General features: G+C 42.4%; 2 protein-coding genes across 3 annotated transcripts; one reads left to right on the top strand and one right to left on the bottom strand.

The window, feature by feature from the left end:
* The first annotated feature begins 656 nt into the window (after positions 1 to 656).
* Positions 657 to 8507, top strand: LOC121908949 (fibronectin type III domain-containing protein 7-like). Its single transcript, XM_042429283.1, has 14 exons — positions 657 to 792; positions 885 to 1145; positions 1280 to 1537; positions 1692 to 1952; positions 2946 to 3203; positions 3290 to 3553; positions 3637 to 3900; positions 4036 to 4305; positions 4916 to 5176; positions 5302 to 5562; positions 5640 to 5930; positions 6986 to 7222; positions 7327 to 7380; positions 7723 to 8507. The coding sequence occupies exons 1-14, from the start codon at positions 684 to 686 to the stop codon at positions 8004 to 8006; spliced, it is 3333 nt and encodes a 1110-aa protein (XP_042285217.1). The 5' UTR covers positions 657 to 683; the 3' UTR covers positions 8007 to 8507.
* A 143-nt stretch (positions 8508 to 8650) lies between these two features.
* Positions 8651 to 15889, bottom strand: prpf38b (pre-mRNA processing factor 38B). 2 transcript variants are annotated; one of them, XM_042429688.1, is made up of 7 exons: positions 15468 to 15889; positions 12593 to 12661; positions 12239 to 12390; positions 11961 to 12021; positions 11403 to 11420; positions 10477 to 10712; positions 8651 to 10085 (listed from the first exon to the last, which is right to left on the bottom strand). In XM_042429688.1, exons 1-7 carry the CDS (start codon positions 15675 to 15677, stop codon positions 9410 to 9412), a joined length of 1422 nt encoding a protein of 473 aa, XP_042285622.1. In that variant the 5' UTR covers positions 15678 to 15889; the 3' UTR covers positions 8651 to 9409. The 2 variants fall into 2 exon arrangements, with proteins under 2 accessions (XP_042285622.1, XP_042285623.1); XM_042429689.1 differs by lacking the exon at positions 11403 to 11420.
* Positions 15890 to 16297: the final 408 nt, after the last annotated feature.

Genomic DNA, 16297 nt, shown 5'->3' with positions numbered 1-16297 from the left:
CAGATGTGTAACTCTACAGGCTCTACCTGTCAGTTCCCTGGTCTCACCTGCGGAGAGATGTACAACTTTACTGTCGCAGCACACACTGAAGGCTGCTGTAGCAAGGCCAGTCACACAGTGTTCATCCTGACAGGTACCGCAGATGCTAAAAGGTTCCTTTTTGTTTGTCTTATTCAGGGGTAGAAAGTAACTAATTACATTTACACTTAGGTATAACTTTGTGACATTTCTCTTATACTGGTATTTTCCATATTTTCATTTAAGAAATATGTATCTTTTACTCCTCTAAATATATTTTGGCAGCTACAGAACAGAAATGATAAAATGATCAAAATAATTGCAGATTTTTTTTTTTTTTATCAATCTACTAATTGTTTAATGGACTAATAAGTTCAGCTCTTGTAGAAATTCTACTGAAGTAAAGAGTCTAAGTGCTTCTACTGTATTGTACCACTTGCCCTATTCCTCTCTGACAATCATCTTTATGGTTTCTATCTCCTTTTTCCTGTTTTTCTTTTCTTTTGCTCCTCTCAGAGCCTTGCCAGCCTGTCATTGTGTCTGCTCAGGCGTTCTGTCACAGCGAGGAGGTCCAAATCTCCTGGCACCGGGCAAGTGGTGTAGTGAATTACCTAATTACAGCCACAGGAAGCCTCGGATATGTTGAGAGCTACAATACGACCCAGATGCTTCTGTCAGCTGCTCTGCCGTGCGGACAGAACTACAGTGTGACTGTACAAGGACAAGGCAGCGAGTGTGACAGCATCCCCAGCAGCCCTGCCTTCCTCAAAACTAGTACGATCTCACATCTTACACCACAATCCACGCGAACATTAAAGAGTGTTGTTTTTCTCTGCATGTGTATCACATCCACTCTCCATCCTCAGCTCCATGTGTCCCCCGCGATGTGACCACCTACGTGCAGTGTGAGTTCAACATGGGATCTGTTAGCTGGGGGCCCAGTGATGGCGCTGAAACATATGTTGCCGTAGCTACTGGACTTGATGGACACACCCACCAGTGTCTCACTAACACCACCTCCTGCACCTGGGAGGACCTGCACTGCGGGGAGGAGTACACTGTTGTAGTGAGAGCAAAAGTTGACAACTGCACCAGTCTGCCCAGCAACAGCTCTGTCATCCATATGGGTAATTACATTTTGTCACGGAAAGTGCTGTAAGAATAAACTTACAAGTGCTTGGATTTCCAGAATCACTGAAATTATCTGTTGTGGATGAAGATTTCTGATACAGTATATCCATTATCTTTGTTTTTATTTCAGATCCCTGTGTGCCCCGGAATTTGGTTACCTCTGTGAACTGCGATATGAAAATCGTTTCCCTGAGCTGGGATGCAAGTAATGGGACAAACTTGTACATGGTCTCCGCTGAGGGAGGGTACGGATCAATTGGGCTCACCACTAATGTCACCACAGCGTACTTCTCTGAGTTCATCTGTGGACAAAACTACAGCCTCACAGTCACACCTCATAACCAGCACTGTCCAGGCCACCCCAGTGCACCTGCTTCCATACAGACATGTAGGTTACACACCTCTGACATGCACAGTATTCATGTCAAAGAGTCAGATATGAGTTTGGCTCATATGTAGATGCAAACAGATGAAGAAATAACTGAAATATAACAGTAGAAGTAAGCTGAAACTAAATTAACTTGTATGTCTTTTCCCATTAGGGCCGTGCCCGCCTGCAGGAGTTTCTACCATGCAGGACTGCCTCTCTAGCATCGTCATGGTAACCTGGCAGCCCAGTAATGGGACAGACTACTACACGGCCACCATGCAGACTGACTCTGGCATCTCAAACGTGTGCATGTCCGACTCTAATAAATGCAGCGTTCCTGGTCTGAACTGTGGGCACAATTTCTCTGTGTCCGTCACAGCTTCTAACCAGCAGTGTAACGTCACCTCCAGTCTAACTACCAGTCTGCAGTCAGGTGAGGGATAAATGGTTGTCAGAAGGGAATATATATGCCATATGTCATTGTTAATAACATAACATAACAAAGTTTCATAAAACACAATCTAATCATAAATGTGCTAAAACATGTGGGCACTTCCTAAAACAGCAGATTAGTTACTAACTCAAGAACTATGTGATATAATTTTTTATTTCTCCTGTTTTTCATTCCTGTTCATATTATTCAGATGATTTCTTTCTGTTAAAAATGGCTGGAGGACACTGTATGAAAACCTCAAAAGAAATGGAACAGGGACGGCTTTTAAGAGTGAATAAAACAGCTTTTTTTTTAAAAAAAAAAAAAAAAAAAAAAAGAATGTCATACTTTCCAGGGGACCAATTATGTGAAAAGAAGTTTCTTTCAGACCCTTTATTATGACTTTTCAAGAAGATTTCTATACTCCATAACTTTTGGCAGAAACTTGACTGTTTATAGATGATAATGTTTCATTGAAATGTTCAGATTTATTATTTATATATCCCAAATATATATATTGCAGAGAATATCAATTATTGCCGTATTTAATACATAGTGTAAAATATTACTATATATTTTCAGTGTATTTACCATGGCCAAAAACAATTATTTATGTCCATTATATTTTTGTATTATATTATTGAACAATAATGATGATGTATTTGCTAAATACTGTATATTTTTCATGTATTCAAATCCACAGCAATTTGTAATATATTGCTCTATATTTTACAATATGTCAATATACATTAGTACAGTACAAGATAAATTCACAGATAATTTAACTTGAAGTAAGATGACTGAGATTTAAAGGCACAAAATTGAGTATCTGACTTATTTTTGGGATGAACTATTCCTTTACTACCCATGAAGCTATTCTAAACTGTAATTTTCAGCAGCCCATAGTCACTTGAACAATTGCTTTACTTGAATTCACCCACTCAATGATGTTTTTACTCATGTACCCGTTCCTACCTTCTTGTTTATCTGCAGTGCCATGTGTTCCCACTAACGTCTCAGCGGTGATGGACTGTGCCAACAACACTGCTGTTGTGTCCTGGTCTGCCAGTCTGGGTGCTGTACAGTACTCAGTGACAGCCTACAGTAGTCATAGCAACGCCAGCTGCCAGACCTCTGACCTCACCTGTAATCTTGACAACCTCACATGTGGCAGCCGCTACTCTGTTCAAGTAGTCGCGATGGATGACAACTGCTCAAGTATCCCCAGCCAGGCTCTGGTGTTCAGCTCAGGTAAGTTATACTCATATGATGGAAATACCAAACATTTCAACTTGAAATTTGAAGCTGAGTAATCAAATTACTTTCCTTACTCCCAGCCGCCTGCCCACCTCAGAACCTGAGTTCCCAGGTCAACTGCTTGTCAAATGATGTGACAATTTCTTGGGATGCCACCAGAGAAGCGGAGTACTTTTTGGTTTCAGTAACTCCAGAAAACGGAGGAAGCAGCGAGTCATGTAACACCACAAACACGGCATGCTCTATCAGCAATCTGACCTGTGGAAATACGTTCACTGTTGAAGTCACGTCTGTCAGAGGAGACTGCCGCAGCCAGCACAGCCAAACCCACAGCATCATGGCAGGTATGAAAACTGTAAAAATCCATCCATCCATCCATCCATCCATCCAGCCAGTCACCAACTTAATATTCATGTCTTCTTTCCAGCTCCCTGCCAGCCGCAGGGAATTAGAGGCAACCTTGACTGTGTGACCAACTCAGCCTGGATATCGTGGGATGCCGCCCCAGGGGCGGACAGCTACACTGTGTCAGCAGTAGGTGGAGAGGACTACACAGCCAACTGCACCACTTCCACAAACACTACCTGCGAGGTGGAAGGCCTGGCATGCGGTGTACTCTATAACTTCAGTGTTGTTGCTAAAAACAGCGAGTGTGAGAGTCAGCCTAGTGCCACCATCGAACTGCAGACAGGTAACACATTTCTGTCTTTGTGAAAGAAATACTTCTCTGCTATTTTTCATTCAAAATAAATATTCCACTCTTGAGTAAAACATAAAAACCATACATGCTGCAGTGTCAAGTACTGAAATCTGTCTCTTCCTGCAGCCCCCTGCTCCCTCTCTGGTATCACAGCCTTCCCTCAGTGCCACAACTCCTCCATCCTCGTTGTCTGGGATCTCATGGAGGGCAGAGAGGGAAACACAGTGTACACTGCCACAGCTGAAGCTAGTGACCACACCTACCTGTCCTGCAATAACACTGGCACCAGCTGCTCCCTGCACGGAGCACGATGTGACCTCCATTACACCATCATTGTTGCTGCATCATCAGACCAGTGCAGCAGTTTGAGGAGTCCACCTTACAGAATTAGCATGGGTACATAGTTAATTTCATTTGTTTTGTGCAGAGCACTATAAAACATTTTTTTAAAATATTGATTAAGAAGACTGTATAGAGTAGATTGGTTATTTTTACAACAGGGTGACTGAAAAAACAAGAGTGTAATCTATCAATACACAGTATGTGTTCATAAACATCTAACTTTCCATAGAATTCAGTATCTGTAAAATTTCTACATACCACTAACATCTCACTTGTGTTAAATGGAGCCATGTTTGCAACCCCTTGCAGTTGTAAGCATTTCTACTCATAGAGATCCAAGAGTGATTTCGCCTTATCGGCTTGTTTCATATAATTAATAGTTAAGAGGCCAAAAGAGGAAAAAAACCCAACATTTCCCAAGAAAAATGCAAAGTTCAGAGAAAACGCCAAAAAAAAGGAAAAAAGAATGTAAATTCATGAAGAAGACCTTTGTTTTTTCCTCTTTCCTGTAGCATAAATCATCTCACAACTTCACAAATTTATCTTGATAAATCCCAATAATGTTAACCACTAGTATAGATGATAAAGTATTTTAAAATCTCATCAGAAAACCTTTGTAATTGATTCCAAGCTGACTATTGCTGACTTTTCTTGCTCTTTGCAGAGCCCTGTCCACCCAGAGATGTGATGGTCAACGCCTCCTGTGAGGACCACAGCGCCCTAGTGTCCTGGACCAGCTCTCCAGTTGCTGAAACCTACCACGTTGTTGCGATGGGTGCAGATGGACACGTGCATACTTGTAACACCACCTCCAGTAACTGCAGCCTGTCAGAGATCCACTGTGACCAGCAGTATACAGTATTTGTGACTGCGAGCCATGAGAACTGCTCCAGCAAGGCCAGTCAAAATGCAACACTCAACACAGGTATTTGTCCCTTATGTGCTTTATACACACAAGTGATTTAATGTCCAAGAGACACAGCATGACTAAAAAAATACTGGATTCAGCACTTTGATGAGGAGTTATGAAGAGTTTTTCTTTCTGTCCAGGTCCCTGCCAGCCAGATGGTGTCTCGGTTACGTTCCACTGTAACAATCAGTCTGCACTGCTCTCATGGATGCGCAGAGATAATGCTGTAGACTACTATGGCTGTGCTCAAGCAGAGAACGGAGACATGCTGTACTGTCACAGCACTAATCCCACCTGCATTATCGAGGGTCTTGATTGTGGAACAGTCTACAATTTCTCCGTCCAGGCCTCAGATGGGACATGCAACAGCTCCTTCAGTGACCCATTGCAGAGCGGAGCAGGTAGCCTATAGGTGACGCATGCAAAGATTGAAATTTGTGGCTTTGGCTTGTGTCTGAACTTCCCGTCTCTCCCTCAGCTCCTTGTCCTCCAGATGCCATACAGGTACAGCTGATGCCGATGCAGACGGAGATCCAGGTAATGCATTTCAGCTGGACGCAGATCACCTGCAGGGACACCGAGTACATACTGAAGTTAACGGGAAGTCTTCTGGGAGACAGCCAGGCCCAGTTCGATCTCTCTTCCTACTGGACAAACAGGACGTACTTTGAGATTCCCCTCCCCTGCGGTTCGTCCTATGTTGCTACAGTGGAGAGCAGGAATGCTGCTGGCACCAGTGATCCATCAGTGCCTCTTAATAAAACAACAGGTAGATTACACTTTGGATTCAAGCTACTGTTCAAACATGGTTTTACATTTTACACTACTGTCACACAATTGTTAGGTTCTTTTAAAAATCCAGCATGAATTTCCACTGTTAAAAAATACAACGCATGCATCGTGACAGTTCAGGAATTTTATTCACAAGTATTTAAAACAGGGCGAAAAATGAGTTATGTTAAAAGAAGCTTGTGGAAACCAAGAATATTTAAAATGGAATAAAAAAAAGTCCTTAAAATGTCTGTTCCAATGGTGAGGGCCAATAAATAGGTAAGGGAAGGGGGATACTCAAGTTCTCTGTGACACAAGGAGAAAGGAAGTCCTGCAGTGGTTGGCTCCTCTGCTCCAGCCACGCCGCCTCTTCCGGGACCTTGTATACGAAGCCGCTGTAGGAGGAGGAAAATAAATATCCTCAATCAAGTGACATATGACTACCACTAGCACACACACGCCCTCAGAGTAGCCTGTTTCACATTCTGTTACTTATCATAATAGTGCGCGTTGAACCAAGTCTCCGTCGGCGACGCCTGGCTCGTCCCGCTGTGGTCTGTCTGCTTCCTCGTCCCAGCTGTACCTTTCATCCGGTGTATCCACGCTGCTTCGACGAGTAGTCTCGGTCCTCAGGTTCCCACGACCAACTGCAACCTATTTTCTGTGGAGCGAACCCTCTCACATCCGTCGCTCCCCATGTCTCCAAGTTTCACTTTTCTTCCCTTGCTTGTCCACCTCCGTTCACCTCTCACACTCAGCCAAAAGTCAAGGAACTCAGTCCAGACCGCCAATCCTGAGTGAAAGGGTGTGTGTCATCCAATCACTCACCGGTGTTCTCATATAAAAAAGCATGCAGGGCAACTCACTAAAACCAGATGCATATAATAAAAATAAGAAATGCAAAATATAAGATCAAGTATGACTACAATTATGTCTCACTTTGACACTACAATATTTTTTTGTTGCTTATGTCATAAATATATAATGTCATAGAGAAATTTTAAGTTAGAGATGCTTTAAGTAACCACAACACTCTCATTTCTCTTCATCCAGCTCCTTGTCCACCATCAGGTGTGGTGTACAGCGGTAACAGGTCCTTCGCCACAGTTTCGTGGAACGCCTCAGTGTTTGCCACCACCTACACTGTGTACGACAACCGTGTTTCGCCTGAGGCACAGCTGTGCAGCACTGCAGGGCTGTCCTGCTCTCTGTCCAACATCACTACCACAAACCTGGTGATCACAGCCAGCAACGCAGCTGGAGAAAGTGAAGCAAAAAGTATCACAAATGGTAGGAATGCATGGAGACGATGCTGTGACCCTGTATGAATATCTAAATTAAAAGACATGTTTGTTTGTTTTTTTACAAAATAACTGATAAAGCTTTCTCTTTAGTGATTACACAAGGACGAAGGAGAAGAGATCTCAGTGAAAAAATGCCAGATAATGGTGAGTTGTATAATATTGAAGCCTTTATATTTTATATCTGCACAAAGCTCTGAAGCACTTGTGGGTGATTTAAGCTGAGTAAAGTATTCATACATGAAATCATTAAACAAAAAAAGCAGCACTAATTGTTGCAGTGATTTTTGAAAAGTGAGAGTACTGAGGGCTTTTAATGACTCACTGTTTCACAGCTAATTGGAAGCGATGCTTTGTATTTGCTTTCATGCAATCTTCACATTCTTTCCTCATTATTTCATTTATTAGATGTTTTTCTCAATCTGTATGAGACATAAAAAAATCCTCCATGACCATTTTCACAACTGTGGCTTGTTTTTCTCCCAACAGGAGGCCTCTCAGCTCCCGTGCTGGACGTCACACAGGCGATGTCAACAGTTATTTTTGTTGAGTGGTCTCAAGTAGACACCGCATCCCATTACAGCCTGATTATCAGGCCGCAGGGAAGCTCCCATGAGCCACAGGAGCTAATGGTGTTCGGGGAAAGCATCATTCTCACTGACCTGAGCCCCAACTCCACTTACTGTTTCTCTGTGTCGGCCAGGAATGCGGCCATTAGAGGACCGGAGTCCGAACCTGTGTGTGTGCAAACTGGACAGGGTCTCCCCCAGTAGAAAAAAACACTCATGTAGACTGAGTGAGACGTCTACACAACACTCCCGACTAGAATGTGATGATCTTTCTGTCAACCTTTGCCAAATCTTTTCCTTATTACTCATAAAGCACAATAGTTTTAGATCTGATAGAGTATGAGGGTTTGTGTGGGTAGCTCTGACATTTGCATTTCTATTAGTTTATCCTAAACTGCAACTGCTGACTTAATCTAGCCACACATAACAATTAAAGGGTATTCGTGTACTTTACAAAACCCTAATGTGATTTAGAAGGTTGACAGGTCAGGCTGTGATTGTACCCTTGATTGAGATACATGTTTTGTCTATTGTTGGTTGAGGTGATATATTTTGTACCTAGGGCTTTGTTCCTCCTGCTTTTTATGTTTTATTCACTTTTGTAAATTATATATTAGTCATCCTAAAAAGGTAATATATCAGGAAGTGTTTTACATGTCCAGAGTATTTACTGTCATTTCTAAATGTATATTTAATAAGAAAAATATTTTCAGACTACATTCTAATAAAAGTGTCAAAAATATTGTTTGCATTCAGCCTTTGTGTTTCCATGAAATTGCTATTTTTCTTTTTCTATAGTTGTATGACACTTGCATGGCACATTTCTCTCAAATCAAGAACAAAGCGCATTGTTCGTAAAAGTGTTTTTATTAGAAAACAAAATGCAACAGAGCAATAACCCAAACACAGCACAAGCAGGGCTCAGTGTGTGTAGTAAAAATTACCCTTTGCAGACTGCCCTTTAGGGGATTAAAACATTCTCAGGCTGTCTACACACGGTTGTGGACAGAATTGCTTTGTGCCGGTTTGAGCCATAAATCGCAGCTGTGCTCAAATTTGAACGTCAACCGTTAAATTCTGACCCTTAGAGCGTGTCTAATCAGAATATAGCTTAAAAATGTAAAACTGTAAGATTAGTCAAATTTTAAAAAAGGTTTGTATTGGCTTTTGAACAGCCTGAACATAACAGTTCTTCTCTGTAGATTACAAAAATGTTATGAAAACGAATCAGTGTTGAGCTACGCTTGACTGCGCCCAACCCAGCAATGAATGCAACTCAGACCACTTATGTGTAGACAGCCTCCGAAACATTATATACAAACCCACATCTTTCGGGGGCAAAAGAAATGAACCATAGAAAATTAAAATGCCATTTTTTTTCCACTTTTCGAATTTCAAGTGAAGACTAACAATGATTTACTGGGGAGTGAAAAAGGCAGGAAAACATAAACGTAAAGCAACATTACATCGGCCAAAGACAACAATTCCAGATGTCCGATGTGCTAACGTTCCTTCTCTGTAGCACAAACGACAGACTAGACAACTGGGTAGAAAAAAAAAGGAAGAAAAAACACAGGAGTAGAAGTAATATTGCTCCAAGGTGACGTTTACTCAGTGCTCTGACTCCTTCTGCGTTCACTATGTTTACTATGGTCATTACTGGACTCTCGCTGATGATGGCTCCTGTCTTTGCTACGACTACGTTTGTGAGAACGCTGCTCTCCGTCTCTATCCCTGTCCCTCTCTCTGCTGTGGCTGCGCTCTCGTTTCCTGCTCTTCTCCTCTACCCCGCTTTTGTGTCTCCTCTCCCTGCTTCGACTCCGGCTCGACCTTTTCGCCTTCCTCTCTTCTCTGTGCCTCTCCCTGTCGTCTTTATGCCTCCTGTCGTCAGTCTCTCCCCTGTTCTTTTTATCCCTGGACCGCTCCCTCTCAGTCCCTCGATCTTTGTGGTGATCTCTGTCCTTCCTCTTGCTCCTGTCATCCCCTCCGTCCCTCTCCTTGTCTCTACGTTCGTTCCTTCGGTCCCGGCTGCTGCTGCGACTTCTTCTACGTTCTCGTCTGTCTTGGTTTCTGTCTGTGCTTCGGGATCGTCGCCTCTCCCTGTCTCCTCTGTCCCCTCTGTCCCTATCTCGGTCCCTGCCCTCCCTCTCCTTCCTCTGCCGGTCGCGCTCCCTCTCCAGCTCACGGTCGAAGCTGGGGCCGTGGCGTTCTCGCTCACGATGGTGGCTCCTGCTCCTTGACCGTTTAGGAGACCGTCTGGGGCTCGGTGTCCGTCTGGGGGTCCTGGCAAGAACAGTACCATTAGTTTTAACAACTTGGACAATAAAACCAAACCAAACAACTGACTACTGACACTCAAATCAAATCATATCTTATTTAAAGTTTTAACTGGCCTTTGCTCATAATGTAGAGTTCTAAGAAAAGGTGTTAACATGCAGAACAACTAACCAAACCTGTGTGGGTGCAGCATGGGTGTGTATAGGTTTTAAAGCCAATAATAACTTTCGTGAGCAGAGCTGGAAACAGACAATTTTATGTATAAATAATACATGTGTCTCAGAAAAGTGAACTGAATTTTTTTATTTGTTCAAGCAAAGACATCGATGGGGCCAGGGAAGCTTGTCTAAGGAAAAAGTTAACACACAAAAAAAGTTTAAATTATTTAATGCGTTACCTGGAGCGGCGGCGTTCCCCTTGCTTTGCAGTCTCTGTGTATTCAGCCTCTTCTTCCTGCGTTTCCTTCTGAGCGACCTTCCGAGGCCTAGCCTTCATCTGCTGGTCAATAATCTTCTGCACAGGCACTGGGATACGGGGGAACAATGTGGAGAACCACTCCAGTTTGGTCAAGAAGGAGCGCAGCATCTCTCCGATGGTCATCACACATCCACCTCCAGCTTTCACGTCGAGCTCCTGGAATCAAACAGTGGGAAAGAGCCACAGAAACTCAATTAGCACACACAGGCAAGACACGGATAAATCTGGTTGCTTTTTCAATCTTGCCTCAAATCAAAAAGCAATTTGTGATGACCAAGTACTGAACCTTCACCTCTGTTCATCTAGCTTAATCTCTCATATCAATCAAATGTGCCTGGCTTTACTTTTAATTCAAAATAGAGGAAACAAAAGTATAAATATCACAAAATGTTTTCCTCATCTAAACTGTCTAGCAGTTCATGGCGTCTGTATTTACAAAGTGAGCTTTTATAATGAAACAAGGGTTATTATATTTGTAAGATCCTTTCCTCTTTCCTGCACATCATCAGTTTAAAAGAGCTTCTTTAAGAAAAAATATTGCATCCGCCCTTTACAGACCAGAGTTGAAGGGAAGGGAGAGGAGTATCTGAGAACACTGAGAGAAATCCTCATTACGCTAAAGGGACAAAGAGAGAGAAGCCTTGGCTTCCTCTTCACTCTCCTTTCAGCGTAATGAACTCTTAAGAGACCATATGAGGATAAAAATCGCCCACAGTGTAAACACAGATTGGAGCTGGTAGGTAAGTGCACACCAGTTGAATAGTTGTCAACTTTAGAGTGTAGAGAACAGCCGCTTTGCACTCACACACGCAAACCAACAGTGCTGAGATACAATATCCAATTCACCTGCTGCACAATGGGCATCTAAAGAAAAAAACAGGGGAATTAACCAGTTGGGTACGATTATATATGATCAATTCAAATATAATGAAACAGAACATCAAAAGGAGGCCTGGTTGCACACCTGGAATCAAATTATATTGTAATAGCAATAGATGAATGCAATATTTATGTGTGTGTGTAGGTATCTGTGTGGATGCTCCAATTGCCATTTATAGCAAATTTAGTTTTGTGCAACAAGTCCTGTTAAAATCTTGTCAAAAACAGAGGGCATGCCTTAATATAACATTTGACTAAAAGATTAACTCAGCGTCATATATGGTACTTACCCTGATAAAAATCAGCAGCACAGCAAGTGAGCAAGTTAGTAACCTAGCTACTCGGGTTTAGAGGACAAAACCGGGGGACAATTAAGCCAAATGAAGGCAAAGGTGAAAAATCAGCCATGAGCATCACAGGGTGAGGGAGGGAGGGAGGGGGGACAGACAGCTTTTAGTGTGTGTTGTGTGACTGTGTATTTAATGGAGAGAAAGAAACATTAAATTATTACCCGGAGTGACATACCTCCTCATCATCCAGGAAGCCGTCATACCATTCTATTAAATCTGCTGGAGGCTGAGTGTATCTGAACCAAAACAAGACGGAGACCACAATATGAGCATCACACACAGACGATATCAAATCACTGATTTTATGGAGAACTATCATTCATATTATATATTTGCTGCTTTAAGAACAAAACATTTTTCTGAAACAGGCATGTAATTCAACAATCAAATTGTCATATCTTTATCAGCAATGCACTCGCAATATTTTTGACAATTCCACACACTGAATCATACCGTATGTACATGAAGCCAAGTGCTCTGATGTAGGGAGAGTCTGTGTGAGTGATCAGACCCATCAGCTGTTTGCGAGTCAGCTTGAGAGTAAACAGTTTGTATAGAAGACAGAAAGCCGTTGACACGATTCCACCAGTCCCAACTCCACGTACCTAGCAAGGATGAAAATATATTTATTGAGCAAATCATTGCATATTATTCACAGCTATCCTATTCATAATGGCACAAAGACTCTGAAGTATAAAAAGTCAAGCCCTGCTTGTAAGTCATATCCAGTGTTTTCCACAGACTGTTAAGGGAGATGGAGAGGGGGGAAAAGATGGGGAATACAAAAAGCACGTACTTCTCACTTACCCCTCCGCACATTCCAGTCTGGCCTGCGGTCTTTCTGCTTCCCTTTTCCCAAGGCTCAACATGAGTCACCTGCATGCAATGAGAGAACAATGTTAAAAAAAGTTTATATACACACACCTGTCTGCAAAGACCCGATCTAAGCTGCCATTATACTCAGAGAGATCCTGTCCATCTCCCTGATAACTTACATAAGAGGCTTCACGCTGTCCAGAGCAGATAATAACACAAGTTTATTTGTATCCATAAGAAGGCTGAACTGTCCTAAGTGTTCTTAAAAATGTGATCTAATGTAAGCATTTTAAACTAACACATGAATGACACTACAGCTATTTCAGAGTACACCAAACTTTACGTTAACATGCTCTATGATTATAACTAATTCCACCTTATTTGCTTTTCTAATGTAATGAATCTAGTGAATAATAGGGACTAGTTAACGCTGCTCAATGATTAGAGACTCAAAAGTAGTCTGCAGGCAGTGTGAGCAGGCACAAGAACGGCAGTGTGCAGGACTCCAATATGCTGTGGCTGGTATCACACCACTTTATGATGTCAGCAAACCAATAATCGTAAATGTAAGCTATGGGTTGGGAGGTGTTTTCTCCTTCAGGACCACAATGGACAACTACGGCCGGCTGTCTACTGATCTCGCACTCTGACAGATACCGAAACAAAATATGCACAGATTGAAAAGGAGAGTTTGTCTGTGGTGTGGGCATGTGAAAAGTTAAGGACACTGATGCAGTGCTGCTTCGTTGTCAACGACTACTCCTGAGAATGATGAAATTCAATGCAAAAGCTGAGTATGTCCCTGGCAAACTGCTTGTAGTGGCTGACACACTCTCAAGACTCCCTTCTGCAGCGCTACATCTGGAGAAAATTGAACTGTCAGACGACATGCTGGCCCTGGAGAAAGCCACACAGGCAGCATGACCGATGTCAAGTTCACGTCTGGATGAGGTTAAAAAGCACACAAAGGACGACCCGGAGCTACAGATAGTGATGCATTTTGAGAGTAAGGCCTGGCCAAATTATGCATCCAAAGTGCTAGACAGTATTAAGATGTACTATACAGTGAAAGATTCTCTCATAATATGCCTTAACTTGCTTCTCTACGGTGACAGAATCGTCATTCCCAAACGCCTGAGGTCAGAGATAGTGGAACGATTGCACGATGGTCACATGGACATAATGAAGTGTTGCAAGAGAGCCAAACAGAGCGTCTGGTGGCCAGGCATTGGCAAAGCACTGCAAAAGTGGATCAAACACTGCAAACATTGCCAACTGACAAAACCTGCTCAAAACAGAGAGCTGCTGGTGACGACTCCTTTGCCAGATAGACTCTGGCTGCTGATATCTATGAAGTGGACTAAAGAAATTACCTTGTGGTAATCGATTACTTCTCCAGTTATATTGAGCTCGCCTTCTTACCAGATAGGACAAGCACAATGACGTCTTGCCTCAGCACCATCTTTGCAAGATAGGGCTGCCCCACTATCATGGTCACATGATATATCACAATTCTGAAGGCGTCAGTTTCAGCACTTTGTAAAGGCTTACGACTTTCACCATATAACGAGCCCACATTTCCCCCAGTCAAATGGTGCAATGCAACACTTTTTAAAAACAGAAGGATCCCTCACTTGCCCTTCTCAGCTACAGAGCTACACCCAACCAGGCAACAGGTTATAGTTCAGCCCAATTGATACTACGCCGTCAGATACAGACTCCCATTCCCCCACTTGAAGGAAAGCTTATTCTGCAGTGGTCAGACATTACCCTGGTGAAAGCAGCAGACTCCAGAGCCAAGGCTTCCTAAAAACACCACTGCGATAGACGTCACTCCAGCTGCCTGTTTCCTCTGCTCAAGCCAGGTGACTCTGTTGCTGTCAAACTTGACATCCAGAAATGATGGACTACAACTGCCACTGTTCTGCACAAATGCAACACCTCAAGATCCTAACTCGTTTAGCACCTGTGTCTACTGACCCCGCCACTTCCTCTGAGCTTGAGGAGGGAGAGGAAACAGACGTGATAAACAAGGCAGAAATGGACGGCGGACATCAACAATAAGACAAAAGGACACCACAGACACCACTTGCTGTCACCACATCAAGAGGCAGAGTGTTTAAACAGCCATCTCTCTTGAAAGACTTTGAAGTTTGTGCATAGATTGCTAATGAGGCAGAATAATCCTCAGCATCTACATGGGCAACTGACAGTCTGCCCTGAAACTTCAGTTTAGGTTAATGTTATTGTTTTGAATAAGAAAAAGAAGTCACTCCGTTAGCACTGACACAGTTTAAAATGTTTACAATGAAAAGAGTCTATTATTGTTCAGTTCTGTTTCATAGCCTGTTACAGAAGAGTTTATTAGTTTGGTATTTGCTTTATTTTACATTGTCTAAATTTATTTTCCCAAATGCATCTTTGTTACTCAAAAGAAGGAAGGTGTTAAGAGAGATGTGATGTAGAAAATCTAATAAATAATAGTGACTAATTAACGCTGCGCAGTGATTAGAGACTCAAGAATAGTCTGCGGGCGCGACAACAGCTGTAGTGTAAACGGCAGCAGCAATGAATGCATGTCCCCAACATGGCTCCTATTAAAGCTTGGAAACAGAGAAAACTCCCAAGACTGGTCATTAAACATTACAGCTTTAAGGTTAGCTTACTTTACAAGCTGACTGGTTCACATTTTATTAATAACACTGCACTGTAAAGAAATGTGCGCTGTTATATTACACTTAAATAAACAGTACACTTTGTCTTGTTATTCGACGGCCGCAGCACGTTGCTAACACAGTAGCTACCGCTAGGTTGACTGAGCAGTGGTTATCTAACTAGCATGCGGATTAGCATTTGCTAACGTTACCTTGAAATAGATTTCGTCCACAACTTCGTGGTAGGTCTTTAGTTCATAAAGCTGAACTTTGAAATACGGCGAGGACAGCACATTGGTGAGAATCATTGGGTTGAGGTTCATAGTCTTTTCGTTGCCCCACAGGGGCAGTACATTTCCATGTTTCCCTGCTGCAGGCTTGCTAACGGCCTGTGTTGGTAGCTGGTTCCCGACGTTAGCCATGATAGCTGGATCCAACGTCGCTGAGCTCAGTGAACAGTTAGCGTGTTTCCGTTTACAGGTCCATCAGTCTTAGATAGTCAGCTGTCGATCGTTAACAATTTCGTCCGTTAAGTTGTTGCTGATTTGTGGTTAAATTGATGATAACAACTTCCCGCCGTCGTTGTAGCTAAAGTGCTGTTGCGAGGTGGAACCGGAAGTGTAACGTCAGTGGCGCAGTAGATACGGCAACGTTTCTTTTTCAAAATAAAAGCATATGTAAGTGTTATTAATTGTATCTGACTGCACGGACAGAATATCTGAGGCATGTTTACAGATAACGTGTAATTATCCTACAGTTACATTTTGATGCATTTAAAAACGCACACATTTACGTTATTTTTTTTTGTTTCTCATGGCAATGTACTCAGCTGACGCTTATTTGAAATATTGCTTCTGCTTAAACCGGAAATGCTGTTTTAAAACTCTCCGTGGGGTGCCTAAATTACCATTCCGCAATATCAATTTATCAGTTCAATGTCCAATTTCCTCTTTCAGTTGCCATTTTTTAATGATTTGATCCTGACATAAAAGATAAAAATAGTTTTATTGCCACTTTGTCTTTCAAATTTCCTGTTATTTAA

This window comes from Thunnus maccoyii, chromosome 12 (assembly GCF_910596095.1).
Source record: "Thunnus maccoyii chromosome 12, fThuMac1.1, whole genome shotgun sequence".
NCBI lineage: Eukaryota > Metazoa > Chordata > Actinopteri > Scombriformes > Scombridae > Thunnus > Thunnus maccoyii.
Note: the sequence above shows the minus strand (reverse complement) of the source record. Positions and strands in the feature narration are given on the sequence as shown.

Excerpts from the sequence above, each read along its gene's own strand:
- LOC121908949 (XM_042429283.1), top strand. The coding sequence starts at position 684 with ATGCTTCTGTCAGCTGCTCTGCCGTGCGGACAGAACTACAGTGTGACT. Across the intron at positions 1,146-1,279 it reads CAGCTCTGTCATCCATATGG|ATCCCTGTGTGCCCCGGAAT; the intron begins GTAATTACATTT and ends TTTTTATTTCAG. Across the intron at positions 7,381-7,722 it reads TGAAAAAATGCCAGATAATG|GAGGCCTCTCAGCTCCCGTG; the intron begins GTGAGTTGTATA and ends TTCTCCCAACAG.
- prpf38b (XM_042429688.1), bottom strand. The coding sequence starts at position 15,677 with ATGGCTAACGTCGGGAACCAGCTACCAACACAGGCCGTTAGCAAGCCT. Across the intron at positions 12,391-12,592 it reads AGACTGGAATGTGCGGAGGG|GTACGTGGAGTTGGGACTGG; the intron begins GTAAGTGAGAAG and ends CATCCTTGCTAG. Across the intron at positions 10,086-10,476 it reads GGGGAACGCCGCCGCTCCAG|GACCCCCAGACGGACACCGA; the intron begins GTAACGCATTAA and ends TGTTCTTGCCAG.